Source organism: Actinia tenebrosa, unplaced genomic scaffold (genome assembly GCF_029948245.1).
Source record: "Actinia tenebrosa isolate PJP-AT-01 unplaced genomic scaffold, QUT_ActTen_1.0 PGA_scaffold16__25_contigs__length_10494907, whole genome shotgun sequence".
NCBI lineage: Eukaryota > Metazoa > Cnidaria > Anthozoa > Actiniaria > Actiniidae > Actinia > Actinia tenebrosa.
Genome location: NW_028292576.1, coordinates 2278310 through 2297771, shown reverse-complemented (window position 1 = coordinate 2297771; position 19462 = coordinate 2278310). Strand labels below are relative to the sequence as shown.

Here is a 19462-nt window from a genome sequence, read left to right as displayed (position 1 = left end):
GTTTTTACCCTCTGGTTGCCCCCCAAAGACGCAAAGTATTATGGGGATATAAAAGTAGAGAATACAGACAACCTTCTTTCACGGATTGCTGCCATGACAACGAAGATGCCGTCTAAAATTGTGCTTTCTCGTACTTATGCACACATCCCTTTATGCCATATATGGTGTCGTTTGCACCAAAGCTAGATCCTAATAAAACTCGTTTGTTGAAAAAAATGCAACCGAAATTTTCAAAATGAATAATATAAACTGGCTTTATAACTACTTGGCCGGTAGCATCTGTCAGACCCTGATCAAGCTATTCAACATAGTAGTCCTTTAGTCGATCAATCCTTAAATAGAGATTTTTTCATCGTGATCACAACTAATTTCATGAGTTTTTTATTTTTTGAATTTACTTAAATTTTTGCATCCTAGATTTATATACAGAACTTCAGTTGTAATTATTAGCTAGTTGGTAATGAAGCTTAAAGTTAAAATGTACAGTGGTTTTGAGAATCCTTGAAGTTACTAAAAAACTGAAAAAGAGGGGGTTTAGGGTGATAGGGTGGTAGGGAGAAAAAAAGCTAAGAAAACATAAAACTGAAAACAAAGTTTCCATGGCTATTTTACGTAAAAGAGAAGAATATGTCAATTCAGTTATACTCACCAAACAACTTCTCACTGGCAGCTTTGATAGTTAACTAGCTTGCGAGCGTAACACCTTGAAGCTAGGTTATTAGCCTTTCTTTGAAAAGCAATTAACCCGTGCAGCAATAAAGAAGCAACTTATACCAAAACCAGGTGATTAAAAAAGCGATAGTTCACAAGGGCCAGCAGGTATTTAGTCCAGATTTCTTGAATTGCGTTGGAGTACGTTCATCAGTCTGTATTAATTTGTTTCTGGTGTCGGCTGTTTGTTTAGTACTACAGCGTTTTGGTAAGAATGTTTTCCAGACAAAAAGACAAGGATTACTGGAGAGCTCAGTGTATGTTTACATTTCAGCGTAATTTAATCAAATTGAGATTAAGGTTTGCAGTTGGTATGCAATGATTTTATCCATGGCGATTTGTGAGTCGGGTCAGAATCATTCAAAATCATAAACGTAGTGCGAATTGTTAAACTGGATTTCATATCCCTGATACATTATGCATTTTATATCATGTCCCAACGAGTTCCCATATGGAGAAAATTCGGCAAAAATAATATATCTTTTTCATGCTCGTTTGTATTATTGTCTTTGTACTATTAAGTTTGATTGCCCCGTTCCAGGGGAGCATGAAATGTCAGTACTTAATTTACCAGCCAGACCATGCGAGTCTGAGAGTACGCACGCCCTATGACTGCTGTTTTGTTGTATCAATATCGTAATCAAACTTTTAGTAAGACTCACATAAGAATTCAAGATCTCACTGCTATATGATACATCTTGTTTCCGTTGGGGTCAAAAAACAACTACGCTATAAGTTTAAGAAATATAATGATATTGAAATAATTCAACAGGAATCACAAAAACAAATGTAAATCTTAATACGACGCCAGTGTTACAAATATTGATAACAATAGTAGACACGTCTATATGATGTTCATCTTGAATATATTGCAGTCATGTAAAAAAGTATGATGGCAGGCTAACGAGTGAGTGAGCTTTTGACCCTTTTTATTTAAAGGATAAATGAAACAACGAACGAAAGAACATAACAAAGCGAGCGACGTAAAAAAAAAAAAAAAAAAAAAAAAAAAAAAAAGATAAAAGGTGAGTGTATGCCGCGTATACAGAGTAGCTTTCATATATTTTTATCTCTGCTGGCCGCAAAACTCGCATTGCTACAGTATTAATTCTCCTTTGCCACTTTCCTTTTCAGTTATTCAATCAATTTCAGGACTTTAATTAAAAAACTACGAAAACATCTATCATTTGATTCACTGAATTCGCATGGAAGTTATATCTTATCTTAATTTTTCATTTTGTGGTTAGTAATGAAATTGACTTCAAACGATTACCTCTCATGTATGCATAATGCACGTTTGGGGAAAAAACCTTCCTTGGAAAAACGAGGTTTTTATTTGGCCATAACGACAAGAATTGTATTAAGACTATTTGAATGGCATAAAACAAAAGATTGAACAATGAAAATATTATTTAAAACCAAGTTGGCTTTAATTTCAGTACTGAATTTTATTTTCTTATTAGTTCATTTGCATAGATGGAACGTTAAACATCTATCCATAGCATACTATTCTCTAGTGAGCTCTTACCTTTAGCATTCAATCTTTCACAGTCTTTTGGGAGAAACCTCTTGACATCCTTCTCGAAACAAGTTTATTCATTCTTTGCTTCTTCGAGAATGTTTTTCAGCTAGTCGTTATCAAGTATGTTAGGAGACGCGTATTAATGGAAAGTAATGGACAGATCACTCCAGTAATAGAGCTTTAAAATCAAAGGAAATCGCAGTACAAAGAAACATCTGATAAGTCTTCGAGTAGATAATTGGTGCAGATTTTACCTCCTCTTGAGATTTTGAATTTATTTTGACCGAATCTTAATTTGCACAACGGGACAAGCGATTCAACTTTAATAAGATAAATTTGATCCAATAGCCAAGTGGATTTCAAAAACCATTGCATTTAGCTCAAGATGTGATGAAAACGTATTAAACTGATCAACAAATCATCGACTCTAATTAACATCTCACTACGTATGTAAAATTAAATTCCATCAAGATCTTACTAGACTAACTGCCGTTTTTCTAGTTATAATGCTAAGGATCCTTTTCACCTTTTCGACTTTATTTGGAAAATAATGAATTTTTGAATCCGCTTGTGATGGTGTAGTGCTTGATACTGACACACGTTGTGCGGTAAGGAAACTCTGCTTAAGTACAGCAGTGTAATATGAACAATGAAAGCTTTTGAGGTTGGACAAAAGCTTGAAAGAAGCATGAAAAAAGGACAGTTGGTCATTTGCACTGCAGAGTCTTCTAGAAGCTCTTAATGCTCTTGAATATTTTGAAAACTTTGCGGGAATATCGTCGTTCTTTTGTTCTACACAGCCAATCGGAGGACTCGTTATGCATTTTGTCTGAGGTGCTGAATATTTGGCCGAATCTATGGCAGAAATTCGCAGTTGCTTTAAGAACTAAAGAGAGGATATTCCAGTTCAGTTTTTCAATCCTTCATTTCAAAATCCTCTTATCTTAAATAATCTAAGCCCTGTACTTAAAGTTTGAAAATATGGTGTTCGAAAGAAATGTGGTCTATCATTTATTAATAGCTAAATAATATTATAATGAAACGTATTTCTGGATGACATCCACTGCAGATATATTGTTTCAAAACACTTCACGAGGCAGCCACTTTTACGTTTTGCACTTTAAATCAGTACCGTTAAACCATGAGATGTGAGCATTTTTTGATGTAGATCAGAAGCATTTTTTCTACGATGTTGATTAAGGAGACGTGAAATTGAAATACTGTTTTTACATAGATTTTTAGAGATTTGAAATATGGTAGGTGTTGAGTAGATGACGTCAATGCATGACTGCTATAAAAATTCGTAAAAATCGAAACTTTAATCAGAAATTGATCCTTAAAACTTATCCTAGACAGTAAAGTTTTAGCTAAGTAAAATTTCGGACAGTTTCCACACTAGTCCACTTTGAAAATATTAAAATAGTTGCATTGAACATTGCATTTTGAAGTAAAAAGCGGCTTTTTTTTTCGACTAAAGATCATCTGTCATCTTTACATGTTTTCATATTTGACCAAATCACCATCTTTTGTCATTTCTACCAATTCTGCTATAATATTCACACGGATTTAAAACGGCAACTAATCAAAAAAAAAAAAAAAAAAAAAAAGGAAGACTGAGCTACAAAGGTGCTGTAATTCCTAACAATATATTTGCATGCCATATATTACGATAATATTTCTATACATTCCAAGGAATTGAAATTTATAGGCTGGACGTGTCCAAAAGGTTTGGATTTTAATTTCTGATTTCGAATGTTTTCCCAAAAATATTTTCTTGACTTGCAATTAGTTTTTATAAGGCTATAGCAAGAAATTAGAAATTTTATAATGTACATTAAAAAAAAAAAAAACACGTATTTTTAATGCACTGCAATTTAAAAGGGTTTGCAGGCCGCATGGGTATGTTCTTCAATACCTCCAGAAACGGAAAAGTGAGTGTAAAAGTTACATTAAGAAAAAAAAAGTAAGAGGGTGGATGAGAATTGAAAAGGAAAGGCAAAGGTCTTACTTCTCGTGTACTGTTTTACGTACTGTAATGAAGGCACGCGGCATGTTCGCTAGGTGTTAAAATAGAGCCTCTAGAGCTGATGCATATCGGTACTATCAAAGCAGTCTTAACTATCACGATGGGAGCTGTTTTAAGCTCCAAACACCTGCTTGTAAAATTCCAGAATCTTCCACTCGCGTATCAGTATTAAGATGTAAAAAGTCATTTTTAGAGCGAACTTAAAACTAAGCGTGCGTGATTTTTTAAAATAATTTGTTTCGTCAAGGCAATGGAAAAAAACCCCGCAATAACTGAGCCATTCTTACCTTCAGGAATTTAGGGTCTGTTTAAGAACTGTACTTCAACCTCGCGCATCTGGTCGAACTGTCTCCAGTTTATCTAAATCTCGCTAGCCCTTGAAATTTATATTTAATCGGCGAGCTGTTTTCATTCTTATACGAACCAAAACAATTAATTGTGAGACTGATGATGTTATGAAAATTGCAAGGGGATGTTCCGTTGATGAGTGACTCCCCGTGGCTGGGGACACAAGACAGTGTTTATTTTTAAAATTGTTTTGCTCGATCATCCAATAATGATGCATCATGTATCTTCTACTTAGACCTCATTAGAGCATAATTATAAAAACTTATAAGGCATTAGAGAATTTAAAGAGCTTGATTAAAATAATCTTGATAAAATATTATATTTCGATTAGAAAGAAATCACGAAACATGACTTTGAACTTTAACTGGAATATGCTTTAAATATGCCTTGTAACCTCATTGCCTCTTATTATCAAGAAGATATGATTTGAAATTATTTATACTTCACGAGTTCGAATAAACCATTCTCACAATTATCTTGAGTGCGAGGCTAACATGAGAGTACAAAAGAAATACCACAAATTCCATCGAGAAAAAAGTTGTACTTTTTGTATTTTCATCTTAATCCATGCACATTTAAATGTATACGTGTAAAGATACGTATTACTGTTTTATTATATAACTTCGACTCGAAATGATCAAAACTTACACCTTAAAATTCGCAATCAGAGCAGGAAGGCCGTGTATCTCACGTTATGAGGTCTATACAGTTATTCTTATTTACTTACAAAGCCAAGTGCGTTATTTTATAAAGATTTTATATGAATAGCAGATATCGGAGTTACATTCTGTTGCCTTCAAACAATAGACCTATCCCGAATTCGCTTGACTGGTCACGAAACAATGGTTTCAAGTCGAGGTTGAACTTGATGAATAAAAGAATCAAGTTCAGTCTCGACTTCAAACCATTGTTTCGTGGTCAGTCAAGCGAATTCGTGATAGGTCTATTGTTTCAAGTCGAGGCATTTTGGTCAATACAATAAAATGTATAGAAACTGACCCCAATGTAACAATTGTCTGAAGGCAATAGAGTGTAACTCTGATATCTGCTATTCATGCTCCGGCCGTTCTCTCACCCATTAACTTCGATCATTCGTTTGTTTTAGTGAAATTTCAAACTAAAAGTTGTAGAGTTCTTTCATAGTCATGAACAATAGAACAATAGTCATGAAGGGAATCTTCTTTTTCTTCAGTAAAGCTGGAGTGTCAAAAACTTTATTATTATGATATTACTACCTTTGGGAAGTGTTTGCCTATGTTATAAAATAAACTAGAAAATGAATCAAAATCAAAATCAAAAATAAAATAAGAAAAAAGATAAAAAATCTGACATTTGTTTCGCGCTAGGCTAAAAAAATATTGAAGAAAATTCACCTGATCATTTGCAAAACATTTGTTATTATTAATGCAAAACATTTACTATTTCCCCTATCCAAATCGTTGTCTTATTGGCCACAAGTGCATGTTTCTTATTTATTTAGTTAAGTGCTTGATGCCAGCCTATTTGAGAATCATAAAACTTTTATCGGCAAAAGTAAATAAATCTTCGTAATTACACAACAAGCTAAACGACTAAAAAATTAAATGTTTTGAGATGTTTATCTAATGAGAGATTTCAAAGATTATGATTAAGCTTGAAACGATCTTAGCTGAGCACTAGAGAGACGTTATATTTGCTATTCAATATACTCGATTTTGGACATTTCTGGAGCAGACTAATATTCTGAGGCTAACCCTGAACAACAGAAAAGCCTTTTGGAATTTCATTCTTTCATTGTCGCATTAGTGCATTCTTCACTTTGCATTTGGCATTGAATATGTGGTATGTGGATATTTTAACACCCAAATGAAACTTAGCCTGGGTAAATGAGTCAGTAATCAATGAACACAGCGGTACAATATGAAATGAGTTTGTTTGGTGTGTTATTCTCTCCTATGCTATAAGGGATTTCTCATGGTTCTCCGTTTTCCCCCTCCGTAAAAATCAACATGTGAGTTGTGCGTTGTGTGCAAAGAACATTGAATGTATGGTGGAATTTCATATGAGTGAAATGTGTCCCCAATTAATTAGTTCGAAAGTGCTAGAATGACTAGACATTTAAGATATTTATTTAGTTCTTTTATTTATTTTAGTGTTTATTTTCATTTGATCGATAATTCTGGTTCATTATGTATTTGCCTCCTGTCAAACCCCAACCTTTGCATATCGATAACACAATACCCTAATTGTACACTGGAATCCACAGGTTTGCATGAATCCATGCAGTGCACAAATAATGAATTATTTTAAAATTCATTTAACTAGTCTATAGCATAGCACTATATATATCAGCATTCAAAAAATGTCTGTAATTTATCATTCGAAAAAACGAAACATAGATTATGCGAGCCATGTCATATATAGAATCTAGAGCTTGGATTTCTGTTTTTATTTTATTTCATTTTATTTACCATTTACCTCACATCAAATCATAGTTTAAAAAAATGAAAAATATAAACAAATTACAGGCAGATGAGAGGTAAGGGATACCGTCACAGGTATCTCCAATTAAGACAGTCCCTTGAATAAAATATTGACATTAAATTATTGAACATTAACTTAATTGCAGGAGAAAAATTTTTTTTGCTAATGAGAGCCTTGCGTCCCTTGCTTCATTTGATGCAGACAGTTTACTGCAGTCATCAAGGTTGTAGGTTTCTCGTAGAGCTGTTTGGTAGTAGTTAAAATACAAAAAAAATCACATTTCTAGCTCAAAGATCAGAGTATATCGATCTTCTCACAAATGAAAATGGATTGCACATGTTAAAAAGGTTACGACGATAGGAAAATTCCACGCCCACACTGATACCTTACAAAAAGCTTTACTTGTACTGTCTTTGTTATCGCCACATTCTTTTGAAGAACACTATTTATTCCTCTCAAGCATCATTTCAAACTCGCGACTTTCCATATTAAATTCCTTGCACGTTGTGAGGTTAGTAGGTGGAGGAGGTAGACTTGCATGGGATTCAATCAATATTAGGGACATCCTTTCCACATTGTGTAGCAACTAATGACAGTATAAGAACCGGTAACCTGGAATATCACTCTTAAACCTTATCACCACGTAATATTGAAGAAGCAGTTTTATGTCGTCTACTTTGTATATTATAAGTAGTTTTCGCAACGTGTGGAGATATTTGTGGACATCAGACCTTGACATTCTCTACCTCGTCAATAAATGTCAAACAAGGCTCAAGAGGTTTGTGTGTTGGGCACGAGAGGAAAGTTCTACTAGCCAAACAAAAACACCAGCGTATAGGGTTTTAACACTGTCTTTCATTTTTATCACAAATACAAACTAGTTTGCCAAGACGTTGGAGAAAACTAAATAACACTTTCAATCGCCTAATACATGAGGCCCTGGCTCGTGAAGATTTGGCAACCACACCCCATGGTTTTGAAATAACTTTCCACCCTTTTACTAGATGATGATTATGTTCCTCATTTTTACAAGGTTAGCATTATCAACCCACTGTACGAAATGACCAGGACAGCAACTCAGTCAAGCGAAGGCATGTTTTCTTTAACTGATACGATTTATGGAAAGCAATAGTTGCGCCCGATAGAAAATATATTGGACAACGCCTCAGAAATGCGTCTTTTTTTCCCCACAGACGTATCAATTACGTCATCAATACATACGCTTATATTACTATATATAATGTATATCATATACTGATTTATCATGATATATCATGACACATCTAAAGTAATTCAAGTTTGCTTACTCAAGTTTGTTTTTATGAATATTCTAAACACTATAACAAATCCAATATACGATGTTGAACAAAATAAAAGACAATGGAAAAGCTAATTTTGAAATTTTATCTATAGGAGTAGAATCCACGGAAATGATATTCCTAATGAAATCTACCGCTTTAGCATTATTTCGAACTCTTATGGAGCCTGAAGATGAAGACTGCTTTGACGCCTTGCTGGTTGAATTCCTCCTCGACGAAAATGTTCCCACCAGCTACAATGATAAAAAAGAAGAAAATATGTAAAAAAAAGTCTGGTTCGTGTGCTAAAACCAGTAAATAATGAAAAAAGTTACGCAACGGATGTTATGATAATGAGAGGAAAAAGAGGTTGGAAAAGGAGGAAGAAGAAAAAAAGGATAAGCCGTGAGAAGAACTCAGAAGAAGACGAAAACGAAAAAAAAAGGTGGCTTACGGACCACACCAAAAACGAAAAGGAAGAAAAAAGGACGAGGGGCAAGGACAGGTACGGCGACAAGGACGGCGACAAGGACGGCGACAAGGACGGCCACAAGGACGGCGACAAGGACGGCCGCAAGGACGGCGGCAACGACGGCGGCAAGGACGGCGACAAGGACGGCGACAAGGACGGCGACAAGGACGGCGACAAGGACGGCGACAAGGACGGCGACAAGGACGGCGACAAGGACGGCGACAAGGACGGCGACAAGGACGGCGACAAGGACGGCGACAAGGACGGCGACAAGGACGGCGACAAGGACGGCGACAAGGACGGCGACAAGGACGGCGACAAGGACGGCGACAAGGACGGCGACAAGGACGGCGACAAGGACGGCGACAAGGACGGCGACAAGGACGGCGACAAGGACGGCGACAAGGACGGCGACAAGGACGGCGACAAGGACGGCGACAAGGACGGCGACAAGCACAAGCACAAGCACAAGCACAAGCACAAGCACAAGCACAAGCACAAGCACAAGCACAAGCACAAGCACAAGCACAAGCACGAGCACAAGCACGAGCACAAGCACGAGCACGAGCACGAGCCGAGCACGAGCACGAGCACGAGCACGAGCACGAGCACGAGCACGAGCACGAGCACGAGCACGAGCACGAGCACGAGCACGAGCACGAGCACGAGCACGAGCACGAGCACGAGCACGAGCACGAGCACGAGCACGAGCACGAGCACGAGCACGAGCACGAGCACGAGCACGCACGAGCACGAGCACGAGCACGAGCACGAGCACGAGCACGAGCACGAGCCGAGCACGAGCACGAGCACGAGCACGAGCACGAGCACGAGCACCACGAGCACGAGCACGAGCAACGAGCACGAGCACGAGCACGAGCACGAGCACGAGCACTAGCACGAGCACGAGCACGAGCACGAGCACGAGCACGAGCACGAGCACGAGCACGAGCACGAGCACGAGCACGAGCACGAGCACGAGCACGAGCACGAGCACGAGCACGAGCACGAGCACGAGCACGAGCACGAGCACGAGCACGAGCACGAGCACGAGCACGAGCACGAGCACGAGCACGAGCACGAGCACGAGCACGAGCACGAGACGAGCACGAGCACGAGCACGAGCACGAGCACGAGCACGAGCACGAGCACGAGCACGAGCACGAGCACGAGCACGAGCACGAGCACGAGCACGAGCACGAGCACGAGCACGAGCACGAGCACGAGCACGAGCACGAGCACGAGCACGAGCACGAGCACGAGCACGAGCACGAGCACGAGCACGAGCACGAGCACGAGCACGAGCACGAGCACGAGCACGAGCACGAGCACGAGCACGAGCACGAGCACGAGCACGAGCACGAGCAAGAGCACGAGCACGAGCACGAGCACGAGCACGAGCACGAGCACGAGCACGAGCACGAGCACGAGCACGAGCACGAGCACGAGCACGAGCACGAGCACGAGCACGAGCACGAGCACGAGCACGAGCACGAGCACGAGCACGAGCACGAGCACGAGCACGAGCACGAGCACGAGCACGAGCACGAGCACGAGCACGAGCACGAGCACGAGCACGAGCACGAGCACGAGCACGAGCACGAGCACGAGCACGAGCACAAGCACAAGCACAAGCACAAGCACAAGCACAAGCACAAGCACAAGCACAGCGACATCGACAACAGCCCATAAAAATTATCATCGACAATAACATTTAGACTTTGCAAAACTAACCTCTATGTCTTGATCCGCATTCTCCTTATTTACTTCTTGTATTTCTTGGTCCTCTTTTTTATCGTTTTTAACTTTGGATTGAAAACCATAATCGTGATGCAAAAGTACTGCAATGTATTCCAAAACAGCTCCAAATACGAAGAAAAGGGATACAATCAAATATAAATCCAGAGCTTTGATGTAAGAGACCTGGAACAAAAAATTACTAAATCGAGCAATCAAGCAAATTAACCAAATGATCAGATATAACTGAAGTGCTTTGACGTAAGACACATGTATTCTGACAAAAGATAGCTATGTTGCACTTAATCTCTACAGTCTTGTACGGAAACGTAGGTATTTAAAAGTCCTTTCGTATCAACTAGGCTGCTGTTTCATAGTAGCATAGATAAAAGTACAGAGGAGTGCTTTCCATATATTCGCTAAAGACAATTTACGCTGGCAAATAGGTAAGGGTGGCAGTGGCATGAAGATGGTGGCCGTGCGCTAGTCATCATTATAAGCCATCCTTTAAGTTTAGGAATTTATATGCATTTTGAATGACAACGGGGTGGATTTGGCAACTCACAATGAAGACAAAATGAATGATCAAGAGCACTGAGAAGTGCACACTGTACAGTAACTCAGTGCAAGTGGCAGTTGCAATTGGAATGGCAATATAATAGCTGTGATCAAGAAATGAACTAAGAAAATGATTTCCAATTAAGAGCACTCTATTATGATATTTTTAGAATCATTAATGCCATAATCAGAGATGTTATTTGGTCGATTTTATTTTATTTTTTATTTTTTGCTCTTGCGTTGTGCTCGCTATACCTTGTTTGCCTGCAGGTATTTTGTAAGTGTGTACTAGTTTTTCAAGAAAACGTTTGCAAAGAGAGCGTAGAGTGCGCGAAGTATGCGTATGCAAAAATAAACGGATGGCAAAAAATGATTCTAAGACGTAATAGCTTCAAACTGTGCCAATGATGGTTAAAAGCATGAATATCACATATTGTTTGATCATTTTAGTTCACTTTCTCTTGCTGTGGTTGCAATCACGGCTACACCTTTAATGCGATGCACAGTTGCAATGAAAGTTGCAGAGACAGCTAGCTGCGAAACAAAAATCAACGACAGTACTGAGTATCATTTTTACCTTTGGTACAGTGCTCCTATATGATCCATTAAGAGTAACGATGGTCAGCACCGTAGTGACTCCCAGAGCTATTCTTGCAGCGACGGCATTCTTCGAGATCCAGAATGACAGCCAAGAAAGTGTTACGACGAGGAACGTGGGAGCGTAGATTTGAAGCAGTGAATATCCCAGACGTCGTCGAAATTCAAACGAAGCCACAAGCTCTGAAAAATGTACTGAAAAAAGATAAAAATGAGTTAATAATAGAGATTCGGATGAAAGACAATATGAACGATCTGGTGATTGCGAGATACCTCATTTCACAAGGTTTTTCCTATTGGGAGAGTGTTATTTATGTAGCGTACGGTGAAGTTGTAGATGTTCTTAGGAAGGTTAGATTGTGCGCATGACCATAAGCCATTTAGTTTTGACAAGGAAAAATTGATTACGTTATTGAAGAAGAAACCTTGGGATAGCAAAACGTTGTCTAGTTTATGTTCTTGTTCTGTATGAAACGTTTTGATTATCTCTTTTGTCATTTTTTGAAAATGTCATATTGGATGTTGGTGTGGTGATATCAATGATAATAATAATAATAATAATAATAATAATAATAATAATGATAATAATTATAATAACAATAATAATAAATTTATAAAGCGCTTATTCAGGTCTGTTCTAAGCGCTATAAACAATGATAAGATGATATAATGAAAAAGTTATTAAAAGTTAGTTTAAAAAGATTCTAAGATTCTAAGTTCTAAGATGTTTTTTTAAGTTAATGTGATTTAAGAAGTTGGATTTTTAAGAAGTTGGATTTAAACAGCAAATGATAAATATATATTTATGATAATCGAAGCCATATCAGAAGCGGCCGAATCTTGAATATAGTAGCAACTGATCATTTTTGCGAGATAACATTTCTACATTTACATTCCATCCGCGGATAGCAAACCAAGGCATCTCGATCCAAACTACCCCACATTGCTTCTCTCTCAGTATTCTCAGCTGCCATGCGCTTGCCCTGTACACATCTATATTAGCGGAGCTCCCGCGCGGGCCAAAGGCCCGCGCGAGCGGAAAACCATAGGTATAGAATATGGTAAACTATGCAACTCAGTTTTCGTGGTCATTGCATGGGAACCCTGTGCGTAACGCTAAAAGTGTCGCCTGCCAGGTGTACATCGCGTTTCTGATTGGTCGAGCTTTCAAATCACACGTACGTCACTTGGAAAATGACGACTTTTTTTATGAGCTTTTTAACTATCAAACTACAATATTTGTAAATATTGTAAAGATGAAACAAAGAATTATTGAAGAAATCATGGAAAAAAAGAATTCGCCACAGTGTGAAGATAGAGGTTAGGACATTTTCTATTTTGTTTTATTTAGTGTAGATAACATAAATACAATATTACCGGAAAACGAGCAACAAACTAGCATGTCGAACGAGCGAAAAAAGTACTCGTTTTGTTCTTATGGTAAGTGTAGTTCATACATGATATAAAATAATCATTTGAAAAAACACTTTTTGCATTCCACAATTAAACAATTCCAAGAGATTTTTGACAAAGTTTAAAGCTAAATAGCATTCCTAAAATTACCGGCAAACGAGCAACTAGAATGACAAGCGTGCGAAAAAAGTGTACCTGTTTTGTTATTATGGTAAGAGTACTTTCATTTTGAATTTCATTCAATAATTTTATATCTTTCTACAGATAATTTATCTTAATATTGAATGAGTTTTAAAATTACACCAAATATTCAACTGTTTATTGAGCTTTTCGGCCTAGTACATGATTATAAAAATGAGCTTAAATTTGTGTTGTTGTGAGATATGTTATTGTATAAAGAACGGTATCTTGTCTTTCACTTTCAAAAGCTAAGAAAATATTAAAAAACATTTCCAAATGCCAATTTACTGACAAAGAAAATTTTATTTTGTATTTGCATTGCATTTTGCGTTATTTTCTTTTTTGCCTCAGTTGTTCTTGTCAAGTGAAAATGAATGTAAACTTATTAGCTTTTCAAAAACTTTTGTCGTTAACAATATGAAAACTGGTAAAATTGAATTTTCAAAATTTAGTAAGCTTATGTTTTCAGTTTCTCGAAAAACAGTTAGGACTTTTATGAATGAAAATACGGTTCTTGTAAAAACATAAAACTTTTGATGTGGATAATTAACCAAACATCGTTACTAGTGTAAAAGAAGTAAAAGTAAGCTTATGTATTTTGGTCACCTTTTTTTTTACCAGTTTTCAAGTCTGGTTCATAGTCTTGATTTGCCCATAAAAGTTCGGAAATCTCCAAAATTTCGATTTCAATGAAAGACATCCGAGGTAAATTTCACAGTAAACCTGATATTGTATTGGATTATATGTAGTTATCTTTCTTTTTTTTTAAGTAAAAGAGATTCAAAGTCTAAAACAGTCAGCCTTAGAAAACTATGTCGAAGAATCTTCCAAGAAAAAAACTCGCCCCTGGGGGGTTGGTGGTGAGTTGTGTACAAAATTCATATATGTTGGAGAGTATTCTCGCGTAAAGAAAACGATGTAGTGCATTTTGATTCGTTTTCAGTGCGTGTTTTTTATTGTGGGAGACATTATCTTAATATTGATTTTAATTTTATCTTCCACATTCATTCAAATTGGGCTCCCTGTGACTTGCGTATCGGGAGCCCCGCTTTTAGGCAGTGCCTAAATATATTCAATAATATTTACAAGACAAGGAATAAGTGCCTAAATATATTTAATAATATTTACAAGACAAGGAATAAGCAGGGTAATGTACCTTCTCTGAATACTGCGGTGGTTTTCATTCTTTGTATATCGGTTACTATCAGCTGCGCCATCTGATCATTCATGACGGCGATGTCTGTTTTGGCGTCACCGTTCCACTGATATTCTATTTCGTCTTTTTTGTAAGCATCTTTTAAAAAAATATATTAAGAAATTAATAGGGAACTTTGTAATAAGCCATCTGAAGATCAGAAATAAAGTTTGGATAATGTAAAAAAACAAAAACGAAGAAATTATAGGTGGACACAATGTTTATAATTGTTAGCAATGATGTTAATTAATGTCTCAACACTATAGTTACTTGCTTTGCATTATTGTCCAATAGGTTTCACCAACAGTTTATCAATTAAAATTACAATTTTCAATTTATCGCGCACTGATTGGCTAATAGTCATGTTAGATAAGAGGACAAAGATGACGTTATAGTAACGCAAAACGAGTCGATCGATAAACGCAAGTTACGACAAGAAACGCATACCTATCATTAGAAGCGTTCACACGAAAAAAAGATAGGAGGAAATGGTGCTTATTTGGTGCGATAAGTAAATGTTTATATTGGTAGAGAGTAACAATAAACCTAGCTTAGTCAACTCTTCTTTAAGTCGGCTAATACGATAAATGATGTATGATTAAGTTCGTCGTCTACTTACAACTCATAATTCGAAGTTTACAAATCTGCGAGTCAAGAGGATATCGATGCAGGTCGATTTCACATCCCGCCGACAAAGTTACCCTACAAGTAGAATTATGCAGTGGCTTCAGTTAAGTGGGTTTATCAGGTTTCGCGCGCTGTGATTGGTCCGGTGACCAGTGATTATGAGAGGCACTGCTCGAGCGGTGCCCTTATGAGATTGCCAAATTTTGTCATGAATGTAGTCATCCATATGTCCTTTTATCCCTCTTTCCATCCATCCATCGATCCATCCATCCATCCATCTATCCATCCATCCATCCATCCATCCATCCATCCATTCATCCATCCATCCATCCATCCATCCATCCATCCATTCATCCATCCATCCATTTATGCATACAGCTATTTCATTAAAGGTTGTTGAAGGTTTTGCTACATGTTGCACACGCTGCATCTCGTATGCTGTATGTTGCTTACTATGCATGAAATGTTATATATTTATATGAAAACATTGTCAGCACAGACGAAATTATGCAAGTAAGATGGGCAGAGAAAGTTTAGGAAAACTTCATATTGTTGTGAGCTTTTGCTCACTGATATATCGTACTAACATCAACCAGTGTGCAGTTAAAGCTTGGTATACAACATACAACAAAACCTTCACTACATTTTTTGAAATAGCTGTATATGGGGTAACGGTATTTTTTTGTTTCATTCCTGTACCTCTCACTGTACTTCACCTCCCCATTTTGTTGTATCTTAATGGAACTAGCACTCGAGGGCACGTCATGTTTCTTCACAGTCCTGACATTGATGAAAAAAGTATCAGGAAGCCAAATAAGGTTCGTGTGAATCCCAGTTAAAACGACTGGACCTGTGTTGTTGTGCTTTAATCTTGGATCTATCCAGGTTTGGCGAAAGAATATATCTAAAGAGAATTCCTGACGAGAGATTATAAAATATTATTGATATTAATTGATTAGTTAAAGCTCTCACTACTATGAAGTTGCTAAGTCTAGGTGTACAGAGACCGATTTAAGTTTATTACTTACTCCTTCAATTTCATTAATTTCACCAAAGGAAAGTATTGTCATTCCAACTGTTATATTCAGAGTACTTTCTAGAAACAAAAGTAAAAGAAACCTATTTATTGTCACAAGTTTAAAAGATTCACACTTTATTGCTACTCTTCCCCAAATTGGCAGATAAATACATTGGGGGAAAAAACATGGCAGTCATGCCAAATGACCTAAATTCAATATGCTTTTCAGTGCTTGCGTCCAATATCTACAAGATAAAAGGAAGCTATATTTTAGGTGACAGAAGAACAGAGCCTTTTTTATTTTAACCGATTCTTTTCCTCCAACATGGTTAATTTCTTTCGAAGTTTTCTCCAAGTGGAAGCAGCCATGTTGGATGGCAAAAAGACCAAAAAATATTCTTAAATATTTCTTAAATATAGGTGATCCTATCCTTCAAAATGGCACATTTTGTTTGTTGTCTTCCACTTTACCTACCCCTGTGATAAGGCCGCAGCCGCTTGTCATACTTTGAATCATCTTTAAGAGAATTAATGAACATCGAGCTCTCTTGAAGACTAAAATCAAATAATAATGATATATATAATAATAATAGAATAATAATAATAATATCAATAATAAATATTTTTTACTCTTAATCTTATGGGTTTAGGACTTTTCTTCCCCTTTTACAAAAGGATTTTCATCCTTTCTGCTATTATCTTCATTTCTGTCCATTTCAAACAGCCAGTCATTCAGTCAGTTAGTCGGTCGGTCGGTCGGTCGGTCAGTCAGTCAGACAGTCGGTCGGTCAGTCAGTCGGTTGGTCGGTCGGTCGGTCGGTCGGTCGGTCAGTGTCTCAAGTAAGTGTCTCAAGCTTATTCACACGCAATGAATACAATTACAAATTATAATTCACAAAATTAACTTACATAATGTTTTTTTATGCTTGATAAATAAGTACTCAAAGATATCATATGTGTGTTTGGCTGTTGAAGTAGTATAAACTTTCGAGTCCACAGCCTTTATCTCAAACAGTTAACTTACAACTACACTGAACAAGGGGACAATTTATTATTTTATAGATACAAAATTGATATTCAATGTTAATATATAACGCTATATGTATGTAAATGAATATAGATAATATATAATGTGAATCTATAGATAACTCAATTGAGATAATATCTGAGATTCAACTTGTAGATTATTCCTAAACAACATTAACGAGTTCATGTTTTTTATATACACCTAATTGAAAAAACGTAGTCGGGTTCGAGAAAGTCATATCATGTCAAGTCATATATTTGTAAATAATTTTGTCAACGCATAGTAAAGAAATCATTGAAAGGATATGATTAATACTGATTGCTATGTCTAAAAATGGTTTGATTTTTAAAAGGGCCTTTTCTTCAGGCAAACTCGACGTATTTATGTATTTATTTCTCGCTGGTCATAATTTTTTGTTAACTATCATTAAAGTTTAGATATTCGTATTCATAATTGACTCTATTTATAGGTCTGGCAATATACTGAGTATAGAGTATTATACAGCGTACATATACGGATAAAGGGTTTTGGACTAGTTTGCATTCGTCTAGTCAAACTGAACCAAAACACTATTAAAACAGAAACGGAATGTATGGACAGGTTAAATGAAATTGAAATCCGGTAATTTGAAGTTGAAAATAATACGGCTGGCTAATGAGCCTTCAAAACGGAAACGTCAACGGTTGCAAAATAAAACTGTCATCTGGCATAAATCATAAATTGTAATCCATACGTTTATGCAAATATATGTATTTTTCAATGCATGATTAATTATAGTTGTGTTTCAAACCAGTGCCGGGCAGTTGAAAATAACAAGAAGGCATAGCTTTTAATGTACCAAATACAAAGAAAATAATAATTTATCTTGAATTTTAAAGGCTTATGGACTCAATTGCAGATATCAAAGATGGCGGATTTTTATTGGATGGTTTTATATGAACTAGATAAATTTATTTTGAAACAGAACTTACTCTAAAATTTCTAGGCACTATAATTACTAAGAAAAAATAAATAAACAAACAAACTTAAACGAACATTATATTTAAATCTAAATTCTATGGTATAAGTCTGGTGTCGTTATTTAATTTGGATCTTCACGAATGATTTGAAAATTTATCTTGCATTTCAAAATGCAAATTAAAAATGGTTTGAAGAGTCGAGCCTACTTGGCTTAAGGAGGCTGTGGGTAGTTTTGGTCTGGCACCTTCATATCAAAAACTCCATAACGTCAGAAAGAAAGTCACAATTCGATTCATACTCAATAAGGACAGTGTCTATGTCCGTAGCTATATTCTAGCTACTAAAAATATTGAATCCACTAAATTAAAGTCTCGATTTTGAGGGAATAAAGTTGACACGCTGGAAATAATAGTAAAAGTCCATGAAAATATTCATCGCGTAATATTTGGAAAACGCTCTCATACATTTTTTTCATATTGCAATATGTTGGGTGCCTTGATAAATACTATCGACTGGTGCAAGTCGCTTTGAAAGTTTAGGTCTAGTTTTCGAGAAAATAAGCGGTAAACGATTTCTATGATGTCACCATTACGTCATAACAAAAAGGCCGCTTTAAACTTATTTATCGTTATTGAAACCTTTAATCCTTTCCTTACATTGAGTGAAAAGCGCTTGCAGATCGAGTTTTTCAAGACGAAGTTGTAGCCGTTTCAATGCGGCTAGGTGTGCCAGACCAAAACTACCCACAGCCTCCTTAAGATGTGTTTGGAAAACAATTTTTTTGAAGAGGTTATTAAGCTTTAATAATAAGCGAGGACTGACTTTGTTAGTAAGTAAAAATATAATCTCCTTCTGTTACTTTGTAAACATATGATATAAATATATGTTGCACTAAATATTGAAGTTATGAGGACCCAAATGATAATCCAACTGCGTTTTACAGTTTCAGCTGTGTTTTTGCTTTACTGTAGTCTTCAAACTGAGACTCGGATGCTCTCTTTTAATTTCTATCATTGAGTACTTACCGAGAAGCTCTTGCCATAGCGATAAACATCGTAATCAACACAAAAAGAGCCATCACCTGACCATAAACCATAGAAAGTTCTACTATTTACTTGATGACTTCTCGAGGAGCTGAATTAGTGTCTCGAGCTCTGCCATCTACATAACAAACCAATAAGTGAAAGTTTTCACTTTCATATCTATGTATACATTAGTTTTCTATTTCATTTGCACGGTCAAATCCGCAAAATTACGGCAATTAATGGCTTGATAGATGTTCGTGTGTCCAGTATAACAAGTAACATGTG

At 36.7% G+C, this 19462-nt stretch overlaps 2 protein-coding genes across 6 annotated transcripts in view; both read right to left on the bottom strand.

Annotated features, from left to right (window-relative positions):
- The window catches only part of LOC116298084 (gamma-aminobutyric acid receptor subunit beta-3), a 46290-nt gene extending 41670 nt beyond the window's left edge, over positions 1 to 4620 (bottom strand). For 3 of the 4 annotated variants that reach the window (XR_004197303.1, XM_031706439.2, XM_031706443.2), the window contains exon 1: positions 2240 to 2378. Coding sequence is in view for 2 of the 4 variants with exons in the window: in XM_031706439.2 (XP_031562299.1) it covers positions 2240 to 2248 (9 nt within the window). In the remaining 2 variants the exon portion in view is untranslated. Of the gene's footprint in view, positions 1 to 2239; positions 2379 to 4546 lie in introns of those variants that run through there. The other variant, XM_031706441.2, reaches the window with a different exon arrangement.
- Positions 4621 to 7905: 3285 nt separating this feature from the next.
- LOC116298091 (gamma-aminobutyric acid receptor subunit beta-1) lies at positions 7906 to 19462 on the bottom strand. 2 transcript variants are annotated; one of them, XM_031706455.2, is made up of 9 exons: positions 19178 to 19462; positions 16641 to 16720; positions 16176 to 16243; positions 15847 to 16064; positions 15140 to 15222; positions 14482 to 14619; positions 11713 to 11927; positions 10575 to 10763; positions 7906 to 8622 (listed from the first exon to the last, which is right to left on the bottom strand). In XM_031706455.2, exons 1-9 carry the CDS (start codon positions 19246 to 19248, stop codon positions 8401 to 8403), a joined length of 1284 nt encoding a protein of 427 aa, XP_031562315.1. In that variant the 5' UTR covers positions 19249 to 19462; the 3' UTR covers positions 7906 to 8400. The 2 variants fall into 2 exon arrangements, with proteins under 2 accessions (XP_031562315.1, XP_088887142.1); XM_089031016.1 differs by lacking the exon at positions 16641 to 16720.